This window comes from Salmo salar, chromosome 15 (assembly GCF_965601325.2).
Source record: "Salmo salar chromosome 15, fSalSal1, whole genome shotgun sequence".
Taxonomy (NCBI): Eukaryota; Metazoa; Chordata; class Actinopteri; order Salmoniformes; family Salmonidae; genus Salmo; species Salmo salar.
The window spans coordinates 75,506,245-75,531,272 of record NC_138305.1 but is presented as its reverse complement, the minus strand read 5'-3'; the positions used below and the strand labels follow the sequence as shown (position 1 = coordinate 75,531,272).

Here is a 25,028-nt window from a genome sequence, read left to right as displayed (position 1 = left end):
TTGAGCACAATCTTCAGAAAGAGAGGGAGAGAGAGATTTTTCTCGGGGGACCCAGTTCCCGGGCCCAGTCCAAACAATCTACTGATTAGCTCATTTAGAAACAATTTACCATAACAAATAGCAGACATCATTATCTCTGCCACTTTTCAGGCAAATAAGACCAAAAGCAGCACAGAGGGAGAGAAAGCGACAAGGAGAGACCGAGAGAGAGGTAGAGAGTGACTGAGAGAGAGAGGTAGAGAGTGACTGAGAGAGAGAGGTAGAGAGTGACTGAGAGAGAGAGGTAGAGAGTGACTGAGAGAGAGAGGTAGAGAGTGACTGAGAGAGAGAGGTAGAGAGTGACTGAGAGAGAGAGGGGTAGAGAGTGACTGAGAGAGAGAGGGGTAGAGAGTGACTGAGAGAGAGAGGTAGAGAGTGACAGAGAGAGAGGTAGAGAGTGACTGAGAGAGAGAGGTAGAGAGTGACTGAGAGAGAGAGGGGTAGAGAGTGACTGAGAGAGAGAGGTAGAGAGTGACTGAGAGAGAGAGGGGTAGAGAGTGACTGAGAGAGAGAGGTAGAGAGTGACAGAGAGAGACGTAGAGAGTGACTGAGAGAGAGAGGTAGAGAGTGACTGAGAGAGAGAGGGGTAGAGAGTGACTGAGAGAGAGAGGTAGAGAGTGACAGAGAGAGAGAGGTAGAGAGTGACTGAGAGAGAGAGGTAGAGAGTGACTGAGAGAGAGAGGGGTAGAGAGTGACTGAGAGAGAGAGGTAGAGAGTGACAGAGAGAGAGAGGTAGAGAGTGACTGAGAGAGAGGGGGGTAGAGAGTGACTGAGAGAGAGAGGGGTAGAGAGTGACAGAGAGAGAGGGGTAGAGAGTGACTGAGAGAGAGAGGGGTAGAGAGTGACAGAGAGAGAGGGGTAGAGAGTGACTGAGAGAGAGAGGGGTAGAGAGTGACAGAGAGAGAGGGGTAGAGAGTGACTGAGAGAGAGAGGGGTAGAGAGTGACAGAGAGAGAGGGGTAGAGAGTGACTGAGAGAGAGAGGGGTAGAGCAACAAGTAGGGAGAGATAGAAACACCAGGAGAGGAAAAGAGCGACCAAGAGAGAGCGACAGAGTGTGTGTGAGAGAGACGGGCAGAAAGAGAGACCAGGGCCTTCATGCTTCATTGTCTTAGGGCCATTTGCCTGCCTGAGATCCTATCAGACGGCTGCTTTCTGCTCCAGAAATTGGCCACACTTTAGACCTGACCACTGAAAGACCCCATTCAGTCGGTAACGCTCCATGTGCAGCCCCCTCGCAATGTTCTGGACTGCCGGGGAGTAGAAAAAAAGTCGTAATTTCACGTCCCTTCGGACACAAATAAATATAAACACTGAGAGAGAAAAAAATGAATTAGTGTTGGCGCTCGACCATGCTCTGTGAAGTGTGGTGCTCCGAGTCTGGATGTCAGCGAGCTGAGTACGCGCATGTACGCACATAGCACACACACACAAACACACGGCAGAACATGAAAAGAGCCCTGCATCTTGATTCCAAAGCTTGATCACCAGCAACTTTTCCCAAAGCAATTAGCCCTGAATGCCAGCCTTGCAGCAGCAGGGGCTTGCTGTCTGACGTCAGTGTGTGTGTGTGTGTGTGGTGTTTGTTGGGGTTAGCGGAGGTCACCTTGTAGCAGGTCTGCAGGCCCTGATGCAAACACACACAACAAAGAGCCAGTGTCAGTGGGCTGGGGGTTTTGACAAGGCCTGGCCACTGTTTATTTATGGCCAGGTTAAATAGATGTACAGCTGTATGTGACCCCAGATATATCACTGAAAGATTTTCCAGAAATCCTCCCTCAAATCAGGACCATGTTCCTACCTGCTTGTTTGTCTCTTGGGTTGCCAGATTGTCCAGATTTCCCATAGAGTGGGGAGTGAGATTGAGCAGTAGTCAGAGTGTATGTTGAGCTGGGCTGCGCTGCCAAATATTGTACTCCCAATCCCACTGGGTGGCACATCACTGTTTCTCTACCACACAGTGGCGCTATTACCATGTTAATTGACCCATAGTCTGTTTTTTTTCATGACTATTTTTTATTTAACTAGGCAAGTCAGTTAAGAACAAATTCTTATTTTCAATGACAGCCTAGGAACAGTGGGTTAACTGCCTTGTTCAGGGGCAGAATGACAGATTTTTACCTCATCAGCTCGGGGATTTGAACTTGCAACCTTTCAGTTACTAGCCCAACACTCTAACCACTAGGCTACGCTGCTGCCACTACTATGAGGTAGTGACGGAGTGAAAACCCTCGTTTTGCTTCTAGTTTATGTGCTGACCACTGATGCGGTCGCCTATTCATCATATTACTTGCGTGTGCTTGAGGAATTGATGGACGCACCTCCATTCTCTCCCACCATGCAGGCCAGGGGGAAAACCCTGCGCGAGTGTGTGTGTGTGTGTCAGAGCTGCAGTGACAAATGTGTCCATGTAGAAAGGCCAATAGTAGATTAACAGTCAAGTTGCCCACAGTGTTTAGACTGAGGCATTCTGGGTCATTACTGTTGTTTACACAGTGGAACAGGCCACTCATTTAGACCACCTCTCTACCACTCTTTCTCTCGCTCTTTCTCTCGCTCTTTCTCGGCTTCCCGAGAGCTCCCTTTTCCCTGCCTGTCGTTGCCCTGCTACCAGTCTAGCCTGCCTACTCTCTCTCTCTCTCTCGCTCTCTCTCCTCTCTCTCTCTCTCTCTCTCTCTCTCTCTCTCTCTCGTCTCTCTCTCTCTCTCTGCATCCCTCTCCTCCCCTGCTTCTATGTCTTTCTCCCTTTCTCTTTAAACTCAGTTAGATTCAATGCAATGAGCAGTATTGGTATTACAACCTACCATCTTTACATTACCTGCACAAATATATAGAAAAAAACTCAGAAATCTAATTTCCCCTCCCTCCATGTGCTCCCCAGGTGTAAATACTGTGACCGTTCGTTCAGCATCTCCTCCAACCTCCAGCGGCATGTGCGTAACATCCACAACAAGGAGAAGCCCTTCAAGTGTCACCTGTGCAACCGCTGCTTCGGCCAGCAGACCAACCTGGACCGTCACCTCAAGAAGCACGAGCATGAGAGCATCCCCGGTGGGTCTCCCGTTCACCTAATTAACCCCCAGCTCAACGATTTTGACATGTTTCGATATTTGTGTGGGTAACGTCGATTGCAGTCACTCGTTGTCTGTCGACTGCTTTCAAGGTAAGGAAACAAATATGCCAAAATCCTGAACTATCCCTTTCGACATTAACCGTTTTTACTCGCCGCCTGCCATCTCTTTCCGGGTTCAGCATTTATTTACCAATTTTATTCCTCCCTGGTGGTGTGTCGTGTACATAATAACGTTGACATGTATAGTGTATAGCTTAGTGTCTCATTGAAGTGTACAGTGTAGTCCCCGATTCCAGCTGTTTATTATAGCTTCATATGCCCTGGCTAACAGTGGTGTGTTTCCTGCTTACAGTGAGTCAACACTCTGGGATCCTCTCCAACCTAGGAAACAACGTTTCCTCTCCCAACTCCGAGCCAGACAATCATGCACTTTTAGATGAGAAGGAGGACTCGTACTTCTCCGAAATCCGCAACTTCATTTCCAACAGCGAGCTGAACCAGGCATCCAGCTCCACAGACAAGAGGTAACGGACATGCAAGCTCAGAACAGAGCACACGTAATGTTCTCTACAAATATCTGACACTAGTCAGAAATGGGTTTCGAATCCCAGTCTCCTACCACAAGACTGTGTGAGCCCGGTGAGCTAAATCCAAGGCATTAGCTTGGGAAGCCAACACAAGTCTTCAGGTCTCAGGCGAGGACATTCATCATCACACAAGCGTGGTTCGGTGCGTGCGCACACACACACACACACACACGCACGCACACACACACACACACACCAAAACAAGGACCTTTAACTTACAGACATTTATAGTTTTTATAAAGGTGTGTGGTTTTTTTTTAAGTATACTGTATACTGCAGTTGATCTAACGCTCTCAGCCTTCCTAACACTGACTCTACTCCCCTGTCAGATGTATGTCTATGGTGAAACTGTACATACTCTGCCCTCTAGTGGTTGAATGTTACTCCAACAGGCTTTAGGTGGTGTACAGTACAGTATAGTAGGCACGGTTCAGTACAGCTCCATAAATGCCCCCCCCCCCCTTCTCAACGACTCATTTCTCCTCAACTGAAAGAAAATTCCCAGGTTCTAACCAGGGCTAGACATTTACCAGAGCTTCTGGCCTTCTCTTCTCTGGTCTTGTCTACGGCCCTGCGATTTCAGTTCTGCGCACACAGCGAGTGCTTAGCACGGTCATGTTCATTAGTGCACACCTTAGTAAAATGTTTTGCAACTGAAAATGAAATCAAGCATTTCTTTTTGGACAAGTCCAGGTAGGTTCAGTCTGTTTTCTTGCGTTTGGCTCATAATGAACACGAACCAGGTTCCGAGGCAGTGGTGGGCGATGTCGGGAACATGTACTAGCTCTGACTGACGTGTTCTGGCGTAAATATGCGAGACGTCTTCTTCAATAAGCCCTAGCCAGGCATGTTGGATTCTTTTGATGACACGTGATGGTTCCTCCTTGATCTCGCCCTGCCGTCTTCGTGCCAGTAGGGCTGATTGTTTTTCTATTTCTCTCTTTCTGTCTTTCTGTCTTTCTCCCTCTCTCACTCTCTTTTGTCTCTACTTATATCTGTCTTTCTCCCTATCTTACTCTATTTTCTCTATATATCTGTCTTTCTCCCTCTCTCACTCTCTTTTCTCTCTATATATCTGTCTTTCTCCATGTCTTACTCTCTCTTTCAATCTCTTTCTGTCTCTCTCTGTCTCCCTTTCTCACTCTCTGTCTTTTTCTCCCTCCCTCCATGGTCAGTAGACATAAAAGTCAACAGAACTCAGGGGTAATTTAGTCCCTCTGCCATCTGGGATCAATAGTGCAGAACCATCCAGAACAAGCAAGCCTGGCATTTTAATATCTGTAATTCAAAATAAGTGCTCTGCTTTCTGTCCATCCCAGACACACTCACACGCACACACACAGACACACAGACACTTTGACTGAAGCGCCCCCCCCAACCCCCCCTCATTGAACACAGACACACAGCTGTGTGTATTCCTATCTGTGCGCTCATGCGTCTCCTCTCCACAAAGTGTTTGTAAACAAAGTCAAGTTGGTCTAGTCACTTGTCTCGCTCGAGTGTTTTTTCCCCCTCTCTCCTGGACACTGTCTAGCCTGTGAGGTAAGGAGTGGTGTATGGGGCACTACACAGTGTGCAGAGGGGCGGGGACAGTGGACAGTGTGTGTGGGGAGGGATAGAGCTGGACTGGGCGTTTCTTGTGCTCAAAAGTTGTTGGGGGGTATGCTGTTGTGGGGGGGTAGGCCTGTTGTAGGGGGTATGCCTGTTGTGGGGGGGTAGGCTGGCAGTGCAGGTCCTCAGGGAGACTCCAGTTGAGGCAGTCTCCCAGGTTGCTAACACAAACACACGGCTGACGTGTTTAGACTAAGTGACAAAACGCAGGGCCCAGCGTCAGAGCCACGTCCCTATACCCCCCCACACAGCCCCTGCCAATTTGATTATACAATATTTAATCTAGATTGAAAGAGGAGAACAAGCACCCCCCCACCACCCCTCTGTCCCTTTCGCTCCCCGAAGGTATCCCGTCTGGGTTGATAAATGTCCGTCTGTTCGGCTTCTCATCGGGTAAACGCGCTCCCCCTGAGGAAATGACATCATGAGGCATGAAGCGGCGGGGGGGGCTGGATAATGTAAAGGCAGCAGGTCGCATTTCCTGCTTTGCTGAGCAGTCATCGCCCTCCCTACACACACACACACACTCCTACACACACACACACACACACACACACAGCATCCAGAATCGGGGCCCGACCGAACCATTTGAGCCATTCTTGCCTATATACTGGTTCTCAGGAATTAGCCAATTAATCATTCGGCTCCGTTTCCCCTTTGAAACGGGTCTCGCCAATTGTCGACACACATGTGTGTTTGCTTGGATAGTGGGAATGGGGCTCTGCTCGCTGTCAGCGGAGCTCCTGGCAGCTTAGTTATGGCTGTGCAAAGTATGACTCATTGCCTATTGACAGACAGACAGGGGACAGACAGGCAGACAGACAGAAGGGATGCCTGGCCGTGGCCCACTGAGGCAGCTAGGGCAGTGGGCCTAGAAAGACGAATCAAAGTCCTAATATGGAGGTAAGAGGGCCATCCTCTCCTCCCGTCTTCTCTCCCTCGTCTCCGCTCATCTAGCCAAAGCAGAATGGGTGGAAATAGTGAGCTGAGCAGTGAATGTGAGATGAGAGAAAACGGACTGTATTAGATTATTTGGATGCATAGTTCCACCTATTAAACCCAATGGGGGCCAACCAAGACATTTTAAGAATATAATAGATTGTATTTTATTTAAATGAATGGAACCAATTTTTGGTTGTTGCTAGAAATAAAGCGCAAAATCAATAAGGTTCTCGTCGTTGCAGGTCAGAGGTTGCGGAAGAGGAGCGTCCATCTAGCCACAGCCTGTCCAACTCCAAGATGGCAGCCCGGGGGCTGGAGGAAGAGGAGGAGGAGGCGGAGGGAGATGACGAAGAGGAGGAGGAAGGCAGCCTGACAGAGAAGTCTCAGGACGAGGTGCCTGAGTCCCCCTCCCCCGGTCACTATGGTTACGCCGGAGGCGTACGAGGACGAAGAAGAGGAGGAGGCGGAAGAAGAGGAGGAGGCCACACCGCTAGCCATGAGCTACGAACACACCCGCAGGTATGTCCTATCTAGTAGAATACAGACATAGTTACACACAACTACAAACAAATTCAGACAGTCACGTACAACACACCACACAACACCTCCACAAACATACCCACCCAATCACAACAGCCACCTCTGTCTCCTCCCATTCCAACTAACAAAACTAATCAAATGTAACAATGCATGACCTGCCCTCCCTGTAATGGCAGTGCAGTGAGGTCAACGAGAGCTAGACGGTGGAAAAAAGGGTGTCGGCATGCAGATAGAACTCTCACAGTTCCATTCCATGTCCACCTGCCTGTGCTTGTCAGTCTCTCTCTCTCCCCGCACCGAGCACAGTAGCTCCAAATGGCTGAGCTTTTTAGCTCCCCCTTTCCCTTTCAGTGCATCCGTGGTCCCCTCTCTCTCTCGGTGTCCTCCATAGCCCCGATCCCGTCCGTCTCCATCCATCTGTCCGTCCATCTGCCCCCACCATGCATGCGCCATCAAAAGTCCATCCATCGAGATACAAGACAGTATTGGTTGGGCTAACTGAGGATGCTCCTTCCCCTTCCTCCTCCACAACCTCTCCTTCCCCTTTCCCTCATTCCTCCCCTCCCACCCCCCTCCCCCTCCCTGGTGCTGCTGCAGGTGTATAGAGGAGGACGGCGGGCTGTTAGACCTGGAGTCCCTGCCCAGCTTCCCCAAGGGCCTGGAGCTGCATAAGGCCAGCAGCAGCGAGGAGCCCCCCTTTGATGTTAAAGACATTTTTAACACCGCCTCGCTCGAGTCTGAGGCCCTGAAAGAGACTCTGTACAGGCAGGCTAAAACCCAGGTAGGTGGACTCCCGTAGAAAGAGAGCGAGGGAGGCAGAAAGTGGCAAATAATTTTGGACATTGGTCCGAAAGCTTGAGTTCGATGATAACGGAAATACAACGAAGAAAACGCATGACAACGAGGCCAATCTTGTTCAGTGTTGCTGTATGGAATGTCGGGATGAGAGTCGCTGAATAAAAGACTAGTGTTCTTCTCGTTGACATGCCTTACCTTTTGCTTAACTTACCTACTAACTGAGCTATTAATGCTCTCCTTCTCTAAACCTACTGTCCAATCAGCAGCGTCACACTGCTCGCTCACCTTTGACCTCTTGCATGCCCAGACATGTTGCAATCGTTGAAACGATACTCCTAATCCGAGGTGGAACATCTCTTGGGGTTTTATCGACAATAATGACAGTCGTGTTCGATTGGCTGACAACGGCGGAGACTCACAAAATGGTTTCTGACCAATGGTTGTTGATTTTGTTTGTCATTTCTCTGTCTCCTCCAGGCTTATGCAATGATGCTGTCTCTGTCGGAGAACAACCCTTTGCACGCGTCCTCCCAGAACTCACTGGATGCCTGGCTGAGCATGGGAGGAGGCCCGTCCGAGACGAGCAGCTTTCACCCACTCAACCACATCTAGGAGAGAGAGGAGGGAGGCAGTATAGTATCACCATAAAAATAAGAAAAGTGACAGAGAGAGAGAGCGCGGCAGAAAGTAGGAGGCTACTACGGAGGAGAACTGAACTTCACACACCCCCGGCCTGAGAAGAGAGAGGACTCCTGGCTCCTGCCCTTCTCTGTGTGTGTGGGTGTGTGTGTTTTTGTGTGCGTGCGCGCTTACGCGCATTGATTCGTGCATGCCCCACGTTAGTGCGTGTGTGTACGAGGGGCCCCTCAGACAAACAGACAGTCGCAGGCAGAGATCTTCCCTGTACAGGAGTGAAGGACATCCCAGGAAGGCCCACCCCAAACCCCAGTCATTCTACAAGACCCGCCCACTCCGCCCCAGTGAACCCCTTTGGTTGGACTCTCAGTGACAGTTATGTTTGAGTGTGTAAACGCATCACTAGGAGAGCAAAACACCCATCTATTCTACACAGTCTAACACAATGTCTCAATAGCAACAAATACAGTAACAGTCGGTCTGGAACATATGCACTGCATGTCCATAGGGGGGTGCTGTTTCACTGGGTGGGAGGAGCAGCAGTATCAACACATAGTGGGGATGTACTAACTAGCTCGTTAGCTGATGGACCCCCCCCCCCCCCCCCCCCCATCATATCCAATGCCTTCACTCTCTTCATTCTTGTTTCAAATCAATAATAGCACAATGATAAATGTTAGAGAAGGAAACAGCACTCTGGCTTTTGTTTATAAAGAAAGTACAGTAGGATGATGCATCAAGCTCGAATGGCAATGATGTCATGGAGAATGACCGCCCCCAACATGTAATGGGCATTGCAGAGGACAAAGTCTCGACCTCAAAAGTTATCCTGTGAACAAGAGGTTAAATCGATGTCCATTGGTTAGAATAGGGAAAGCCTATTTTTCCCTTTTTTGCTCATTTGTGATTCCATTTTGTGTTTTTTCTCTTTGATAAAACAGTATTGTCTCATTTTAGGCACCTCCGTGCTCAAATGCTAATATAATTATTTAGTGAAGGACCAAAATTGTATGATATTGTTGTATGATGTACAAAATAACCTGGACGTTCATAGCAAGAGTGGTATGTGCCAAATAACCCATAGAAAAGGTTTTGTTCTCCGACAATCATTTCTTTTTCGAGGGGTTTTAATTGCTGTCATAGTTGTTGTTTTTACCTTCTTATATATTTGATTTAAAGAGTGTGTGTATTCTATTTATTTAGGTTAAAAAAAAAATGTCACGATTGGAGACAAGTGGCAAATGAAAACGAAAAAAAGTATTTTGTTTTATCCCTCTTTTAAGTGTTGCTGAAGGAATGAAGTTGAATCGAAACGCGACCGAGATTTTGAATCTGGGTTACAATGTTTTTTTTTTCTGTAAAGACCAGTGTGCCAAATTGGAAAGAAAGCATGAAAATCAGCTGTTTTTATTTATAGTGACATGGTAGTTCTAGATCGTTTAGATCATGTTTTGCAATGTTGTGTCTAGCATGAGGTTTGGTTTGTCTCGCTTCAGTTCAACCATTTCAACCAGTATGCTGAGTGTTTTGTGTTGAAGTCTTACGGCAGCCATTTTATGAAATGGAAGCCTTCACTATGAATGTCAGGTGATTTGGATGACAGGGCATTGTATTGTTAGCTCATCATTGATCCTAAGTATAAGCAAATACATTTTACTCGATAACAAATCCAATCAACTCAATGAGTTTATTAGTGCTCAGATTCTGCTTTGATGGTTTCAAATTGTAGGAATTATTCTTTTTAAATGTAACCATGTGGTTTTAGAAAAAAAATGTCTCAGAATGCCCAGTCATAGATAAAATCGACATTGTTTTTCAGATAGTGTTCAACTACAGTGTACCATTCTATCATATTTCCACTTGTTAGTAGAACTTGCATTACTCTCGGGGTTAAATGGTTCTGTAACTAGTGTTGACACCAGGGTTTCGACAGCCGAGAGACTTTTAATCCTGAGAAGAGTATGTTTCTGCCTTGGAGGCATAGAACTGGTCATAGCTGGATGGTTCACCCTTTACTCCAGCTGTATCTGAGATGAGTTTGATTGTCTGTAAAGGGTTTTAACACCCAGCAGAACACATTTACTGTACTGTGAGACCAGCAAAATAATTAAACAATCAAACTAGGAAAGAAATCAAACCAGGAAATACTTCTGGTTTGGAGAGAAATATGACATACATAGGATTTTAACTTTCAAAGACTTCTATTCACTTTGTATTCATATTTGCAAACACACTCTTTTTGATAAATCCCTTGTCAATTCCCTTCCTCACAATTATCTTCTCATTTAGGGGATTTCATTCCAAACTCTAGACAAAGGTAGAGATGGCACTTAATAGTACGCTGGGGTTTTTATTTCATGTCGCTGTAAGTTGAAGGGTTGTTCACTGTAAATTGCATAGGTTGCTTTCACGCTGGACATGTGAATTAAGACTTTCAGGACTGGGCGGGATAGGTTCAGACCAGCACTTAAACGCATGGGTCCAAAACAACAAACCGGGCAGGCATGGGTCTCTGTCACTAAAGAGTTACTAGGAGTAAACCTGATTTGCCTCACTTGGAGTGGATGATCAACCCTCACTTAAAATGATGATGAACTTGGAAAAAAATCAGTAACTGAAGCACTGTAATTTAATTTTTTTTGTCAGCAGGTGGCAGGGTGATATTAGTGTTGCTGCATCATTTCATGTCTGATGATAATGATGACAGAGGTCTCTGTCTTGCTATACTAAATGTGGATCCACGGTTAACACATTGTTTTGCAATACATTACTATTAAATGCAGAGACTGGGGTTACTAAATATTTAGGTATACTATATATGGAGTAATTCATGTCATGTACTACTGTAATAAGTGCGCGCTGTCGGTTGTAGAATTATGGATGCACATTGAAGTCAAAGATCACATTGCCAGCTTTTGAAAGGATCTGGCAAATGGTCACAGACTGATAACTTCAGAATACGGTTGCTGTTCTTTCCCCACTGTTACAGGAAAAAGTACAAAAAAACAACAAAAAAACGTTTCTTTTTAACTGTATAGTATTTTAAAAAACAATGTTGCATATGTCTGAAAAATTCAATGAAAAAAATATGGGTTTAAATGGATGGTGCTCGTTTCATTTGAATCCGAGTTGTATCACCTCTGTTATGTTTATTAAAAAGATATTGTGCATGACGTGTTTGGCAGTCATAATGATGTCCATTTGTGAAATGTGTATCTTAAATTAAAAAATGAAATAAAAAATTATGAATCCGTAGATGCACTTATTGTACATGTGGTTAGGTTAGTAGGTCCTTACAAATGTATTGGGCAGGTGGTTCTTAAATGAATACAAAAAAGATTGTGGGAGAAAGATGTAATGAAAAAAATGAAAGGATTGTAGAATAATATTGAACAATTCTGAAATTGAAGTTTTTTTGATGCTTGTGATTATTGAAGATGTACTTCAGAGAAATTTCATGGAATTGATATGATTCTGATGTTAATTCTGTAGAATAGAAATGTATACCAAATGTAATCTTTCCAATGCTATGAAGAATTTATACATGAAATTGATATGCAATAAAAACCTGTGTGCTTTTTATATGAAATGTCCCTTGTATTTGTCATGTACCCTACAGAGAACTCTCTCTCTCTCTCTCTCTCTTCTCTGCACAGTGAGATATTTAGATTATGTATTAAATAACTAAATAGGCCTACCCCGCCCTCTTGCCATGATGATCAAATCATGCACCCGACCACTTTAAAGGGGCAATCTGTGATTGGCATATCCTTTTCATTTAACGATATATACCCATTGATTCTTAAATATGGAACGCCGTTTGGGTCTTTGGGTGTAAAAGATACACGTCAAATAAATACGCTTGTTGACCAATCAGGACCTGGATATGACTGCACGTCACATAATAATTTAACACGTTCATACATTTTTTACGAAGTTATTACACATTGATTACACTATCACTCTTATTTCCTATCGATTCACCGATACATGTTGGTAAAGTTCCCCAAGCTATGGACAGTGCTGGTCATAAATGATGGATGCAAACAATGTTCTTCCCCAAAAACATAGCAAAACGACGATCTGTTTCAGTAGCTATAGCTAGCTAGCTACCGTTCTAGCTTGGTGTCATCATCTAAATAAAAACTAATTTCTAAGATAGTTCTTATTTGATTAACGGTGGTCGGACCCACCTACGTGAAGCTAGCCACAATAGTGGAATTTGCGATTTGCCTTCAAAATAAAAGTATCAATGAAAGTAATATAAATGAGTACAAATAGTGGAATCATGCCATAATGGAATAGATTATGCTAAAGGAGGTTGGAATGTCCTTATATAAATTCACCAAAATACAATAATTTGTTAATTTGACAAAAGTCTCTTGAAATCACACTGTGAATTTTGTTAGACTATAGAATTTTATTGGGGGCATACTTATTTCACTGTACAGCCTTACCTATGGATTGTGGATCAATGACATGGAGTATCAGTCTACTCAGTGACATCCAGAGAACATTAGCATCGTATTTCTTATTGTGGGACTCTGAAACCACTGTGAATTGAGCCACATTTATTGTACCAACCAACTTACTGAACACTATTCCAGAGGAAAAACAATGCAATGTGGATGTTTGGCGCCTGATAACTCTGAAAAAGCACTTTGGTAATGAGTAGACTGATACCCCATTTCATTGATCCCCAATCCTTAGGTAAGGCCATACAGTGCAATATGAATGTCAATACGCACAATAGGCTGACTGGGCAGGTGATTTCCCAATCAAAGTCCCGCAATAAAAGCTAAGATGCTAATATTTGCGTAAACTCTTCACAGTTGTGTTCTGTGGTTGTCGCCGAGTAGACTCTTGTACCATTTCATTGCTCCACATTCCAACACTCAACCATGTTTAACATGATCTAGTCTAAATATGGCATGATTCCACCAATTGTAATCTTCTGCGTCATTTTCAACGGGGACTTTTAGTTTGAAGGCGAAACGCCAATTCCACTATGTGGCTAATCCTTATTGTGGCTAGCTATACAACAAATAACCCGGTCTGGTCAAGCCATAGTAGCTGGCTGCTTATAACGTTATAACGTGGGTAACAGGGTTAAGTAGCTGGCTAGCTAGTTATTTCAATATGAGAACAACAAGTGGCTACCTGTAAGCTAATACTTACTAACATGGGTTCCTAAATCATTGCTAAGAATTTTGAAAATGACTGCAGTTTCTACTGGTCATTGTTTTCAGTCTGGTTGCATTGGTGCTAGCTTGGTACCAAGCTAAAGCTAGCTAGATACCCCCAGAAGTTGCTAAAAACATCAGTATCAAAGATATTTGCAAACATTTTTTATCCTGATTTAATTTAAAACGCTAACACCGACGTTTCCCATTCGGTTGAACAAATAATGCCTTATTACCAACGCAGTATTGTACAGTTTTGACAGTGATCGTAATGGTGGCGCTTGGCTTGCACAAGCAAATTCAGAAAACACATTCTATAATGGCATTGTGTAATTTGACGTGTATCTTTTTTGACACGCAAACGGCGTTCCATACTTAAAAAGTCTAATTTATAATTGCCTAATGAGTTTAGTTCGCCTGTCCTACCCCGCCAGAACCCAACATATGCTTTTTTCCTCCATTGTTTGTAGACAATGTAATTGTAAATCTACGTAGTATAGCCTCAAAACTTGGCAAAACTTTTTTTTATTGTACTTATTTTGAGCTCGTGGATGGTCAGTTCTTGCATAGTTCCTTCTATAAATATGAGAGTGGTTTGGCTACGTTTGTCCAACCCCATTCCTCAGGGAGTATGCTATTCATTAATTACACCGATTCTGTTGCAAAAGGTTTCTAGTGGTCGATTGTGAGTGAATGTATGTTGTTGGTGTATGCAACACGGTGAACTGACTGGTTTAAGTGTGTATGATGTGAGAATATATGTGTATGTGATTATTTTAATGGAAGGTGATGCCAAAGAAAAATGTCCATCCAGGATGGATAATACAGTTTTATTCTATTCTTAAACGGAAGCTAACGGAACGAAACAGGGCGGAACCTAGCTGAATTTGTAACGTAAATACAAATAAAAAAAATATAAACTCTTGTTTTAGCTGTTCGGACTAAGGATTACAGCCCAACAGTGGCGGGGGTCAACACTTGTTTGAACTGCAGATTTCCCCTTTAAGAGGTGAAGAAATGAAATCTAAGGGGGGAAGTGAGGCAGGGGTACTTCCTTGTAAACACCATCCTCTCTGATCATATTATTGTGCGCAATGACCAATTCAAAACAATACACCGTTCGCTGAATCTTTATTCTCGAGAGGATAGGTTGAAGTCTATTTTGCGTTTTTTCTTACAACTCAGTTTGCACTATGCTTCAGCTAAACGACACGGTTGAGCCAATGAGTCCGGGGGCTGCGGTCCTTCATCCGGGGGAGGCTGAGGATGGAGTCGAGGTTGCCTTTACACCGCCGGGGGCCAGAGGGAGCCTTGGGTATAGCTCTTCTGTAGCATGTTGCTCCCCCTTACAAACGTTGACGCCGTTTCATGTCCACAACCCAACAATGCAAGCGAAAGTGAAGGATTATTTCGTCTTTAGGGTAAGTCTGGCTAATAATTGCCCTTTTTTTTTTTATCTGAACAACGTCGGATATTAGCTAGTTAGCAAGCTAATAGGCTAGCTTGGTAACAGCTGTCAAACGCTCACGCTGCAATCAGCTTGCAATTGGTGATTGACTGCAGCTTGGCTCGCTCTGATTTGAAGGTGCGTATTTGTGGCAGTGAGCACCCATGCAACATGTCGTTACAAACTAACATCTATTTCTTAGATTGTTAAAATCAACCATTTATTCAGACGACTGCAATTTATTCAGCTATGATACGTGGAACACTCTGCTCGATTATTAGTATAATGATGAGTTGACTGAAATCAATTAACTGTGGCCTCTTAATTTCAGCCAGGGACCATTGAACGAGCAGTGAATGACATCAGAACAGTGGGCCTGCCTTCAGAGGATGGAGAAGTGCTGAGTGTGTGGCTGCTTGCAGAGTGAGTCATTTTTATCAGCAATTCACATCATCACAAAGGCCAGTAAAGTTACATTGGCAGTACAGAAGTTCAGGGGTTCCCAAAACTCGGTCCTGGGGCCCTCCCGGGTACACGTTTTGGTGTTTGCCCTAGCACTACAGGTGATTGAAATGAGCTTGATGATGTCTGAGTGTTTTCAATGATTCATTCCAGTGGAGAACAACTGCCTCCTCTTATTGAAGCCATGGAAGTTGAAGGCCGACTGCGGTACTGAAGACATTTTTAGCGGAAAACAGGATCCCCCAATTAGTGGTGAGGAGTCGACCGTGTCCAGAAGCGACTTCATTTTAAGCGTTGTTTTAGTATTGACAGTTACAGCTGATTTAGGGAGTGTATATCAATTCGCTCTCCTTAAATATTTAATCTGATGTATTTGTTTTGGTCTCTGAGTTGTTTAATTAAATAAAAACTACAATCTTTGTCCTGAATTAGCCAAGAGCACATGTGGGTCCAGCAGCTATATCCTGTCCTAAACTTGAACAATTTCCAATTTTTTTTTGTGCTCATTGCAAAACTTCATAAATACTGCACCCTTAACTTCAAAACAATCATATAACTACACCGAACAAAAATATACATGCAACAATTTCAAGGATTTTACTGAATTACAGTTCATATAAGGAAATCGGTCAATTGAAATAAATTATTTAGGCTGTAATCTATGGATTTAGCATGACTGGGAATACAAATATGTATCTGTTGGTCACAGATACCTTTAAAAAAAAAAAATATATATATATATATATATATATATATATATATATATATAAAAAAAAGCTAGGGGTGTGGATCAGAAAACCAGTCTATTTAGTGTGACCGCCATTTGCCTCATGCAGTGCGACATCTCCTTCGCATAGAGTTGATCAGGCTGTTGATTGTGGTCTGTGGAATGTTATCCCACTACTGTTCAATGGCTGTGTGACGTTGCTGGATATTGGCGGGAGCTGGGACACGCCGTCGACACAGAGCATCCCAAACATGCTGAATTGGTGTCATTTCTGAGTATGTAGGCCATGGAAGAACTGGGACATTTTCAACTTCTAGGAATTGTGTACAGATTTATTTAGAATTCAAGCATTCAAGGCACACTTAACCAGCATGGCTACCACAGTATTCTGCAGTGATACGCCATCCCACTATAATTTGTTTTTCAACAGGACAATGACCCAACACACCTGCAGGCTGTAAGGGCTATTTGACCAAGAAGGAGAGTGATGGAGTGCTGCATCAGATGACCTGGCCTCCACAATCACCTGACCTCAACCCAATTGAGATGGTTTGGGATGAGTTGGACCGCAGAGTGAAGGAAAAGCAGCCAACAAGTGCTCAGCATATGTGGGAACCCTTTCAAATCAAGACAGTTGGAAAAGCATTCTTCATTAAGCTGGTTGAGAGAATGTCAAGCGTGTGCAAAGCTGTCATCAAGGCAAAGGGTGGTTACTTTGAAGAATCTAGAATATATTTTGATTTTGTTTAACGCTTTTTTGGTTACTACCTGATTACATATGTGTTCATCATTTTGATGTAGAAAATGGTACAAAATAAAGAAAAACCCTTGAATGAGTAGGTGTGTCCAAACTTTTGACTGGTACTGTGTGTGTATATATACAGTTTTGTAGCCTTAACCTTTTTTTAAACTGACTATTGTATTTGTTGATTTTTAAATCTGACTTTATTAGTATAATGAGTAATCTAGGAATGTCATGAGTTAATTGACACAATAACTTGAGAAAATAGCAACTCTACAGAGTGCCAATGCTACAATGAATGGCCAAATTAATTCGGACATGTGCGCTCCGCGGAGTTCTTCACCATTCTGTAGTTGCCAATAATTGCTTCTGATACACAAGATGTACAGTTGAAGTCTGAAGTTTACATACACTTAGGTTGGAGACATTAACTTGTTTTTCAACCACCTCAAATTTCTTGTTGACAACTATAGTTTTGGCAAGTCGGTTAGGACATCTACTTTTTGTGCATGAGAAGCAATTTTTCCAACAATTGTTAACAGACAGATTATTTTACTTATAATTCACTGTATCACAATTCCAGTGGGTCAGAAGTTTACATACACTAAGTTGACTGTGCCTTTAAACAGCTTGGAAAATTCCACAAAATTTTGTTATGGCTTTAGAAGCTTCTGATAGGCTAATTGACATCATTTGAGTCAATTGGAGGTGTACCTGTGAATGTATTTCGAGGCCTACCTTCAAACTCAATGCCTCTTTGCTTGACATCATGGGAAAATCAAAAGAAATCAGCCAAGACCTCAGAAAAAAAATTGTAGACCTCCCACAAGTCTGGTTCATCCTTGGGAGCAATTTCCAAATGCCTGAAGGTACCACGTTCATCTGTACAAACAATGGTACACAAGTATAAACGTCATACCGCTCAGGAAGGAGACGCGTTCTGTCTCCTAGAGATGAACGTACTTTGGTGCGAAAAGTGCAAATCAATCCCAGAACAACAGCAAAGGACCTTGTGAAGATGCTGGAGGAAACGGGTACAAAAGTATCTATATCCACAGTAAAACGAGTCCTATATCGACATAACCTGAAAGGCCGCTCAGCAAGGAAGATGCCACTGCTCCAAAACCGCTATTAAAAAAGCCAGACTACGGTTTGCAACTGCACATGGGGACAAAGACTTTTTGGAGAAATGTCCTCTGGTCTGATGAAACAAAAATAGAACAGTTTGCCCATAATGACCATCGTTATGTTTGGAGGTAAAAGGGGGATGCTTGCAAGCTGAAGAACACCCAACCGAGAAGCACGGGGGTGGCAGCATCATGTTGTGGGGGTGCTTTGCTGCAGGAGGGACTGGTGCACTTCACAAAATAGATGGCATCATGAGGGAGGAAAATTGTGGATATATTGAAGCAACATCGCAAGTCATCAGTCAGGAAGTTAAAGCTTAGTTGCAAATGGGTCTTCCAAATGGGCAATGACCCCAAGCATACTTCCAAAGTTGTGGCAAAATGGCTTAAGGATAACAAAGTCAAGGTATTGGAGTGGCCATCACAAAGCCCTGACCTCAATCCTATAGAAAATGTGTGGGCAGAACTGAAAATGTGTGTGTGAGCAAGGAGGCCTACAAACCTCAGTTACACCAGCTCTGTCAGGAGGAATGGGCCAAAATTCACACCCAACTTATTGTGGGAAGCTTGTGGAAGGCTACCCAAAACGTTTGACCCATGTTAAACAATTTAAAGGCAATGCTACCAAATACTAATTGAGTATATGTAAACTTCTGACCCAATGGGAATGTGATGAAAGAAATAAAAGCTGAAATAAATCACTCTATTATTCTGATATTTCACATTCTTAAAATAAAGTGGTGATCCTAACTGACCTAAGACAGGGAATTTTTACTAGGATTAAATGTCAGGAATTGTGAAAAACTAAGTTTAAATGTATTTGGCTAAGGTGTATGTCCTTGAACCAATTGTTTTTAAATCGCACACAGAAGTTAAAAAGATTGAGTTGCTCATGGCAGCCTGCAGTACCCCGGTCGGCCTTCAACTTGAGCAACTCAATGAGACGGCAGCACTGCAAAATCACTTCCTGGAGTAGCTCAAACAACGCATGTTGGTCATTGCTATCCGGGAGTACTTGAGATGTCCCTACCCTAAACCTAGCCCAATAATGGACTAAAGGAGCCTAACGTTACTCCGTATTGTCCAAGGACCTAACATGTTTATATATATTTTTTTAAGTCGAATTGGCTCTGGAAGCCAAAACAGCCAAATACTCATGTAAACGTGAAGCGATTCTCAGTTGCGTTCGGGTTCTAGAAACATAAATCCCTCTACTGTCACATCACAATACACACTTACTATACAGTGTTTTAACAGTTGCAGCTGACAGTCTTTTTCAGTGACAACACGTTTGGGCGTCAGTCGTCCGTCTGCACACAGTTGTACGGAGACACAGATGGTCCACTCTGTCTTCCGTAAAGAAGCACTGTAACATACAAATATGGCCTTGTGGGAACCCTATTAAAATGGTGTAGTAATTTAACGTTTGTTTTTTTTGTAAATGATTTGTCGATGATATTAAATATATTTCAGAATATACTATCGTCAATAGGCGCTAAAGGTAGTTAACGTCTATGAATATGGTACCTTAACCCATAACCCTTACCTAACCGTTTTACATTTCAACTTCAATGGGGGGTAGGGACGTCCCAAGGTTTCCGGATAGCACAGACCATGTTGTCTCCATTAACTAAATATCTTGCGCAATTGCGTCAGATGTTATGTTACGTGCACTGTCCACGAGAGATTAACCAACCCATAGAAATAATTTAAACCGCCTTCATTTGGCTCAATGAGCTATCGAGTCTTCACAAAGGAATGAATGGTTTCACGTGATCGATGGCCTTGTCCATTCATATCATTGTTTCACCCACTCATAATCTCGGACACCCAGAACTAATGGAGTTTATTCTTTCTATGCACCTCAGTATATGTCTGTACCTCCGTTTTATGACAGCAGAGGGCACTAGAGACAATGAGGCCGCATAGAGAAATCAATTAGGTAATTATTGTGGAGTAACTGCGATGTTGATCCATCCTCAGTTTTCTCCCATCACAGCAATTTTAAAAACTGTTTTAAAGTTACCATTGGCCTCATGGTGAAATCCCTGATAGGTTTCCTTTCTCTCTAGAAGGATGCTTATTTTTTTGTGTAGTGAAGGGTTGTGTTGACACACCATCCAAAATGTAATTAATAACTTCACCATGCTCAGAAGGATATTCAATGTCTGCTTTTTATCTTTTTTACCCATATACCAATAAGGTGCCCTTTGCGAGGCATTGGAAAACCTCCCTGGTCTTTGGTTGAATCTGTGTTTTGAAATTCACACTTCGACTGAGAGACCTTACAGATAATTGTACGTTATGTGTGGGGTACAGAGAGAGTCATTCCAAAATCATGTTAAACACTACCATCAGTAAGGCTGGTCTTAATGACTAGTAAGCACATTATTCTTCACATCACTTGCTATCTTACAGGCATAGCAGGAATTCATATGGTAGTGTTATTAATGTGACCTAGTCACTATTAGCAAGCATGACAGTCATTCACCTATTAAAGGGATACTTCGGGATTTTGGCAGAGGCCCTTTATCTACTTACCCAGAGTCCAATGAACTTGTGGATACCATTTTTTTTGTCTCTAACTTCATACTGGACACAGAGGTAGTTTCACAAGCCAATGCTAACTAGTATGTGACTATCGACATTTAAATCATTTTAAATTCAGGCTGTAATACAACAAAATGTGGAAAAGGTCAAGGGGTGTGAATACATTCTGAAGGCTCTGTATATCCTACTACCAGTAACTTGTATGTATGTATGTATGTATGTATGTATGTATGTATGCATGCATGTATGCATGTATGTATGTATGTATGTATGTATGTATGTATGTATGTATGTATGTATGTATGTATGTATGTATGTATGTATGTATGTATGTATGTACTTGCATTCTCGTGTTTCTAACTCACATAGTTCTTGTGGTTTTTATTCTATATTATTATTATTATTATTATTATTATTATTATTATTGCATTGTTGGGAAAGAGCTCTCAAGGTAAGAATGTCACTACTGTTTTACACCTATTTCCCTCTGGACGTGGTAAATCAACTTTGAAATGATATATGTGCAAATGAGAGGTGAGGATAATATTTTTTGGGCAGTTAAGAGCCATGTAGTGCTCAAAAAGGCATGTTTATTTATCTAGTTAATACATACCATCTCAATGAAAAATGTTATTCTGCCGGCAGATGCCCATTGGTTATAAAAATCACACAACCCCTTGGCACATTTTAGTCTCTCTTACACCGTTGTGACTTCATATTTTCATGAATATCTCATTACATTATTTTTGCTACAAATGAGAACGCTAAATCTCAATGTAATAATGTTTCCCTTAGAGTTGACCACTGGAACAACGAGAAGGAGAGACTGGTGCTCATAACTGACAGGTAAACCAAATGATTAGTGGCAAATGTTATGATTGGATATCCATTTGAACCTAATTGGAGGGATCCATTCCCATATTATTTGATACATTTCTGTTGCCGACTGGATGAAAGCCTAGACACGGTTGTGATATATTCGTGATTGTAAAGGCGTCAAACTTGCATCAACGTTTGTACACTCTTTACTTCATTTGCCATATTGTCCCCTCTTGGTTTTCTAACAGGTCCCTGCTGGTTTGCAAGTATGACTTCATCAACCTGCTGTGTCAGCAGGTCATCAGAATCTCCCTTAATGCCGTGGACACCATCTCAGTGGGCGAGTTTGAGTTCCCACCCAAATCACTCAACAAGTAAGAGCCACTGAGCTATGACCCTGTACTTACAACACAAGCCACTTGTCGATGTTCTGAAATAATTGGATAGGTACAGTATAAGCAATATGGTAGAAGGCTAACGTTCACTTGGGATAGGCTTGGTGGAGATGTATTTCTTATACATATCCAACTATGTTGAGTCTACTCAAGTCGCTATGGGATAAGAGGGCTTGGGGTTGTTTCTGGACAGGGCCAAATACACTCAGCAGTCAGACGTGTTCAGTAGGCACGGAAACCGAAAACTAGGAACGCATATTGGACAAGTATAGATACACCTTCTGTTTCTAAAGTTTTTCTCCTCTCGTGCCCACTGAACACAGCCTACTATTTATTGATTACTCCCAGCACACTGGTATTACAATAAGTGTCTCTACAGGAGGGAGGGCTATGGGATTCGGGTTCAGTGGGACAAACGCCCACGCCCCTCCTTCGTGAACCGCTGGAATCCCTGGTCCACAGACATGCCCTATGTCACCTTCACTGAGCATCCCATGGCCCGTGCCGACGAGAAAGTGGCCTCTCTCTGCCAGGTTAAACTCTTATGTTGCCACCTCCCCTCCCCCATTTACAATATTAAATATTTATATTCAATATTCATGTTCACATGGGAGCTTGGTATATTAAACACTGAGCTGCTCTCCTCTTCTGTCAGATGGACATCTTCCGGACCCAGCTGGTTCAGGCAGTGAAGAAGGCCCACAAGGAGTTTGCCATTCCGGGCAGGGCCAACGGAGTTCTGATCCTAGAGAGGCCCCTCCTCATCGAGACCTACCTGGGCATCATGTCCTTCATCAACAATGAGGCCAAGCTGGGATACTCCATGACCAGGGGAAAGATTGGCTTCTAATGTTTCCCACTGAGTGACCATCTTATTCCACCGCAGTGGGAGCGCTGTCAAACTGTGTGTTTTTATGAGTGTGTGTTTGTCTGCTCGTGGAATGCTGACAATGTGGCTGTGTCATACCCAACGCTTGAGTATAACCGGCGGCCAGCCATGGTGTGCAGTAAGCCTGAGTTCTCTCCACTCCTGCCACAGTGCTCTCATGCAAAGGTATGTTTTCCATTTGCCATAATTATTTAACCCTTGAGTGGAGAGACCTACAGTATGTGAATTTGGTGTGTTTGTGCGATTAGGGAATGTCGCTAGTTGTGGGTACAGTGCATACTGTTTACCTTGCCATTGTGAAAATACTGTAATATACACCTGATGCTGCTAGGTGAACCTGACTTAATATCCATGGAAGTTAACATTAGTGTGGGCCTTTTGTGCAGTTACGAGGGCATGGTTAGGTGCTTTAACTTTAGGTATAAGAGTGGGCTTTTTCAGTGCTCGTTATTACAGAAACTGATGCAATGAGCTTTGCCTGATCAAGCGGCCTACCCGTTATTTTCAACCTGAGACGCCTTGCAAAATGTTAGCATTAGCCAGATTGGTGCTAAAATCCATCATATTGAGACGTTGTAGTGGTAAGATTTGAGAATTAATGTGGCTGCCGGTGCTACAATCCACAATTTTCTTAAATTGATTAGGCCTACTCGTCTCCATTTCTAGAAAACACACGGCCTTTATCGTCCTCATGCTGGGCTAGTTAATGCAAAAGCAGCGGATTAGGTTCTATGAAAATGTGATGTCTAACGTTGGGGTGAGTAGCTGCTGGGGAAGTGTTGTGGAATATGTTACTTTAGCAGTAGCTGCATGAGGACAAGAAAGGCAGTTTAATTCCAAACTAGCAGTATTATGATTTGCCGTCAGGCATTGTAGGATAATTAAGAGTACAGTGACACATTCCATGCCTGGATTGAGGTACGTTTTCATACCTGTTTGATTCTTGGTGTTGACCGGTATAGAAAAGACAAAAATCCCTTCTACATATGGTTTCACCAAACAATCAACTATTCAAAGCTTGCTAGGAGGCTAAATAACTTGACCATAAATACATAAAAAAAATCCACATGGGAATAAAAATGGTGGCCATCTTAGATTACATGATCTATTAGTCAACTATTCAAGTAACTAACTAGTTAGGGCTGTAGCCATAGTCTGACTTTATAATTAACTCCGATATAAACCTCAAAAAAGCAACTGAAGTTAAATTGGATACAGTTTGAAAAATCAGCCTCAGATTTGTATGCAAAGGTCTTCTTTTACCAAGCTTGTTTGCAAGGCTTTGCCGCAGACCTTTTGATCAGTAGCTCTCAGAAACAGGGTTGGAATAATCAATTTCCAGTATTTGGAAAGGACTATAGTTCCATGCCATTGTTTTTTTTTTCTCCTCTCGACCTGAGGACCTCCCTGCCCCCACCTTTTAATGGATCTTCCCTTCTTACAGGTGTCCCTGCTCAACTCTTGCTATTTGTTTTTAACCACTTATTAACCCCCTTGGCCTCTGCTTTACTGATTTGTCACTTCCATGTCGACATTAGAATGCTTGAGTGCTTGCTCGGCGAGAACATCCACCTCATTCCCTTCTACTCCCACACGCTGGCACCCAGAGGAACCTTAAATACCCCCAACTGTCTCAACCTAAACAAGCACAAATTTAAATGTATCAGCGCTGCACAGGAGATAATCTAAGGAAGTGACTTAATGTATAAGGGCCAATAACGCCCATTGGCTGAATATAATTGAAACGGATTAATCATAAGTCAATAGCAAATGAACAGTCTAAGATTATTTTCTATAGAGGCCCTATTACATTTGAAACATTCTTCCATCAGTCACAATGGTTGATGGGCTTTCAATTTTGTTTCTAAATGGAGTAAGATGTCATTCTTGCATGGGATCCAAACTGAATATTTCAAAATATGCAACTATAAAACAAATAAATTAAATCCAGGAACCAGATTTAAGCTGGTTTGAAATAGAAATACACCAATCTTCCTCATCCATTCACCAGAGAAGAATCTGGTTGTTAGGCCTCTGCTTTTTACACAAGATCATGCTTTAACTGCTCTAATGAACTAAGATGTCTGTCCAACTACCCCCCCCCCCCCCGTAACATGCATGTCTTGCATGCAGTCTCTGTTCAACTTGGAAAATGCTCCAGAATAGCATTTACAAAAAGAAAACAACTTCTTGGTCAATGCTTAATATTTGTAGCACGGTCACCAACGTGAGGCAATTGCCTACATTACTTTGATATTTCATACTGGGTAAATCTGATATCCGACCCATTTGCAGATTAGTTTGACTCATAACGCTGACTATATGCTCATACTGACCTTGAATACTGTACATTGCTTATTAAATAAATACTCATCAAAATTATGTCGTGGCATTGTTTTACACTGCAGCTTCCTGTAAACACAGTTTGAAGTACCCTGGGGATTAGGGATTTCACCAAAGTGG

At 43.0% G+C, this 25,028-nt stretch overlaps 2 protein-coding genes across 14 annotated transcripts in view; both read left to right on the top strand.

Annotated features, from left to right (window-relative positions):
- Nucleotides 1–11,813, top strand: part of prdm16 (PR domain containing 16) — a 243,781-nt gene extending 231,968 nt beyond the window's left edge. For 11 of the 13 annotated variants that reach the window (XM_082962051.1, XM_082962054.1, XM_082962053.1 and 8 more), the window contains 4 exons: nucleotides 2,919–3,088; nucleotides 3,463–3,634; nucleotides 6,493–6,769; nucleotides 8,066–11,813. In XM_082962051.1, the coding sequence (XP_082818177.1) occupies nucleotides 2,919–3,088; nucleotides 3,463–3,634; nucleotides 6,493–6,769; nucleotides 8,066–8,200 (754 nt within the window). In that variant the 3' untranslated portion in view covers nucleotides 8,201–11,813. Of the gene's footprint in view, nucleotides 1–2,918; nucleotides 3,089–3,462; nucleotides 3,635–6,492; nucleotides 6,770–7,387; nucleotides 7,572–8,065 lie in introns of all 13 variants that reach the window. The other 2 variants (XM_082962061.1, XR_014380665.1) reach the window with 2 other exon arrangements.
- A 2,605-nt stretch (nucleotides 11,814–14,418) lies between these two features.
- On the top strand, nucleotides 14,419–24,947 carry tprg1l (tumor protein p63 regulated 1-like). Its single transcript, XM_014146169.3, has 6 exons — nucleotides 14,419–14,828; nucleotides 15,186–15,277; nucleotides 21,258–21,308; nucleotides 21,530–21,655; nucleotides 22,056–22,209; nucleotides 22,332–24,947. The coding sequence occupies exons 1-6, from the start codon at nucleotides 14,601–14,603 to the stop codon at nucleotides 22,524–22,526; spliced, it is 846 nt and encodes a 281-aa protein (XP_014001644.1). The 5' UTR covers nucleotides 14,419–14,600; the 3' UTR covers nucleotides 22,527–24,947.
- The last annotated feature ends 81 nt before the right edge of the window (nucleotides 24,948–25,028 follow it).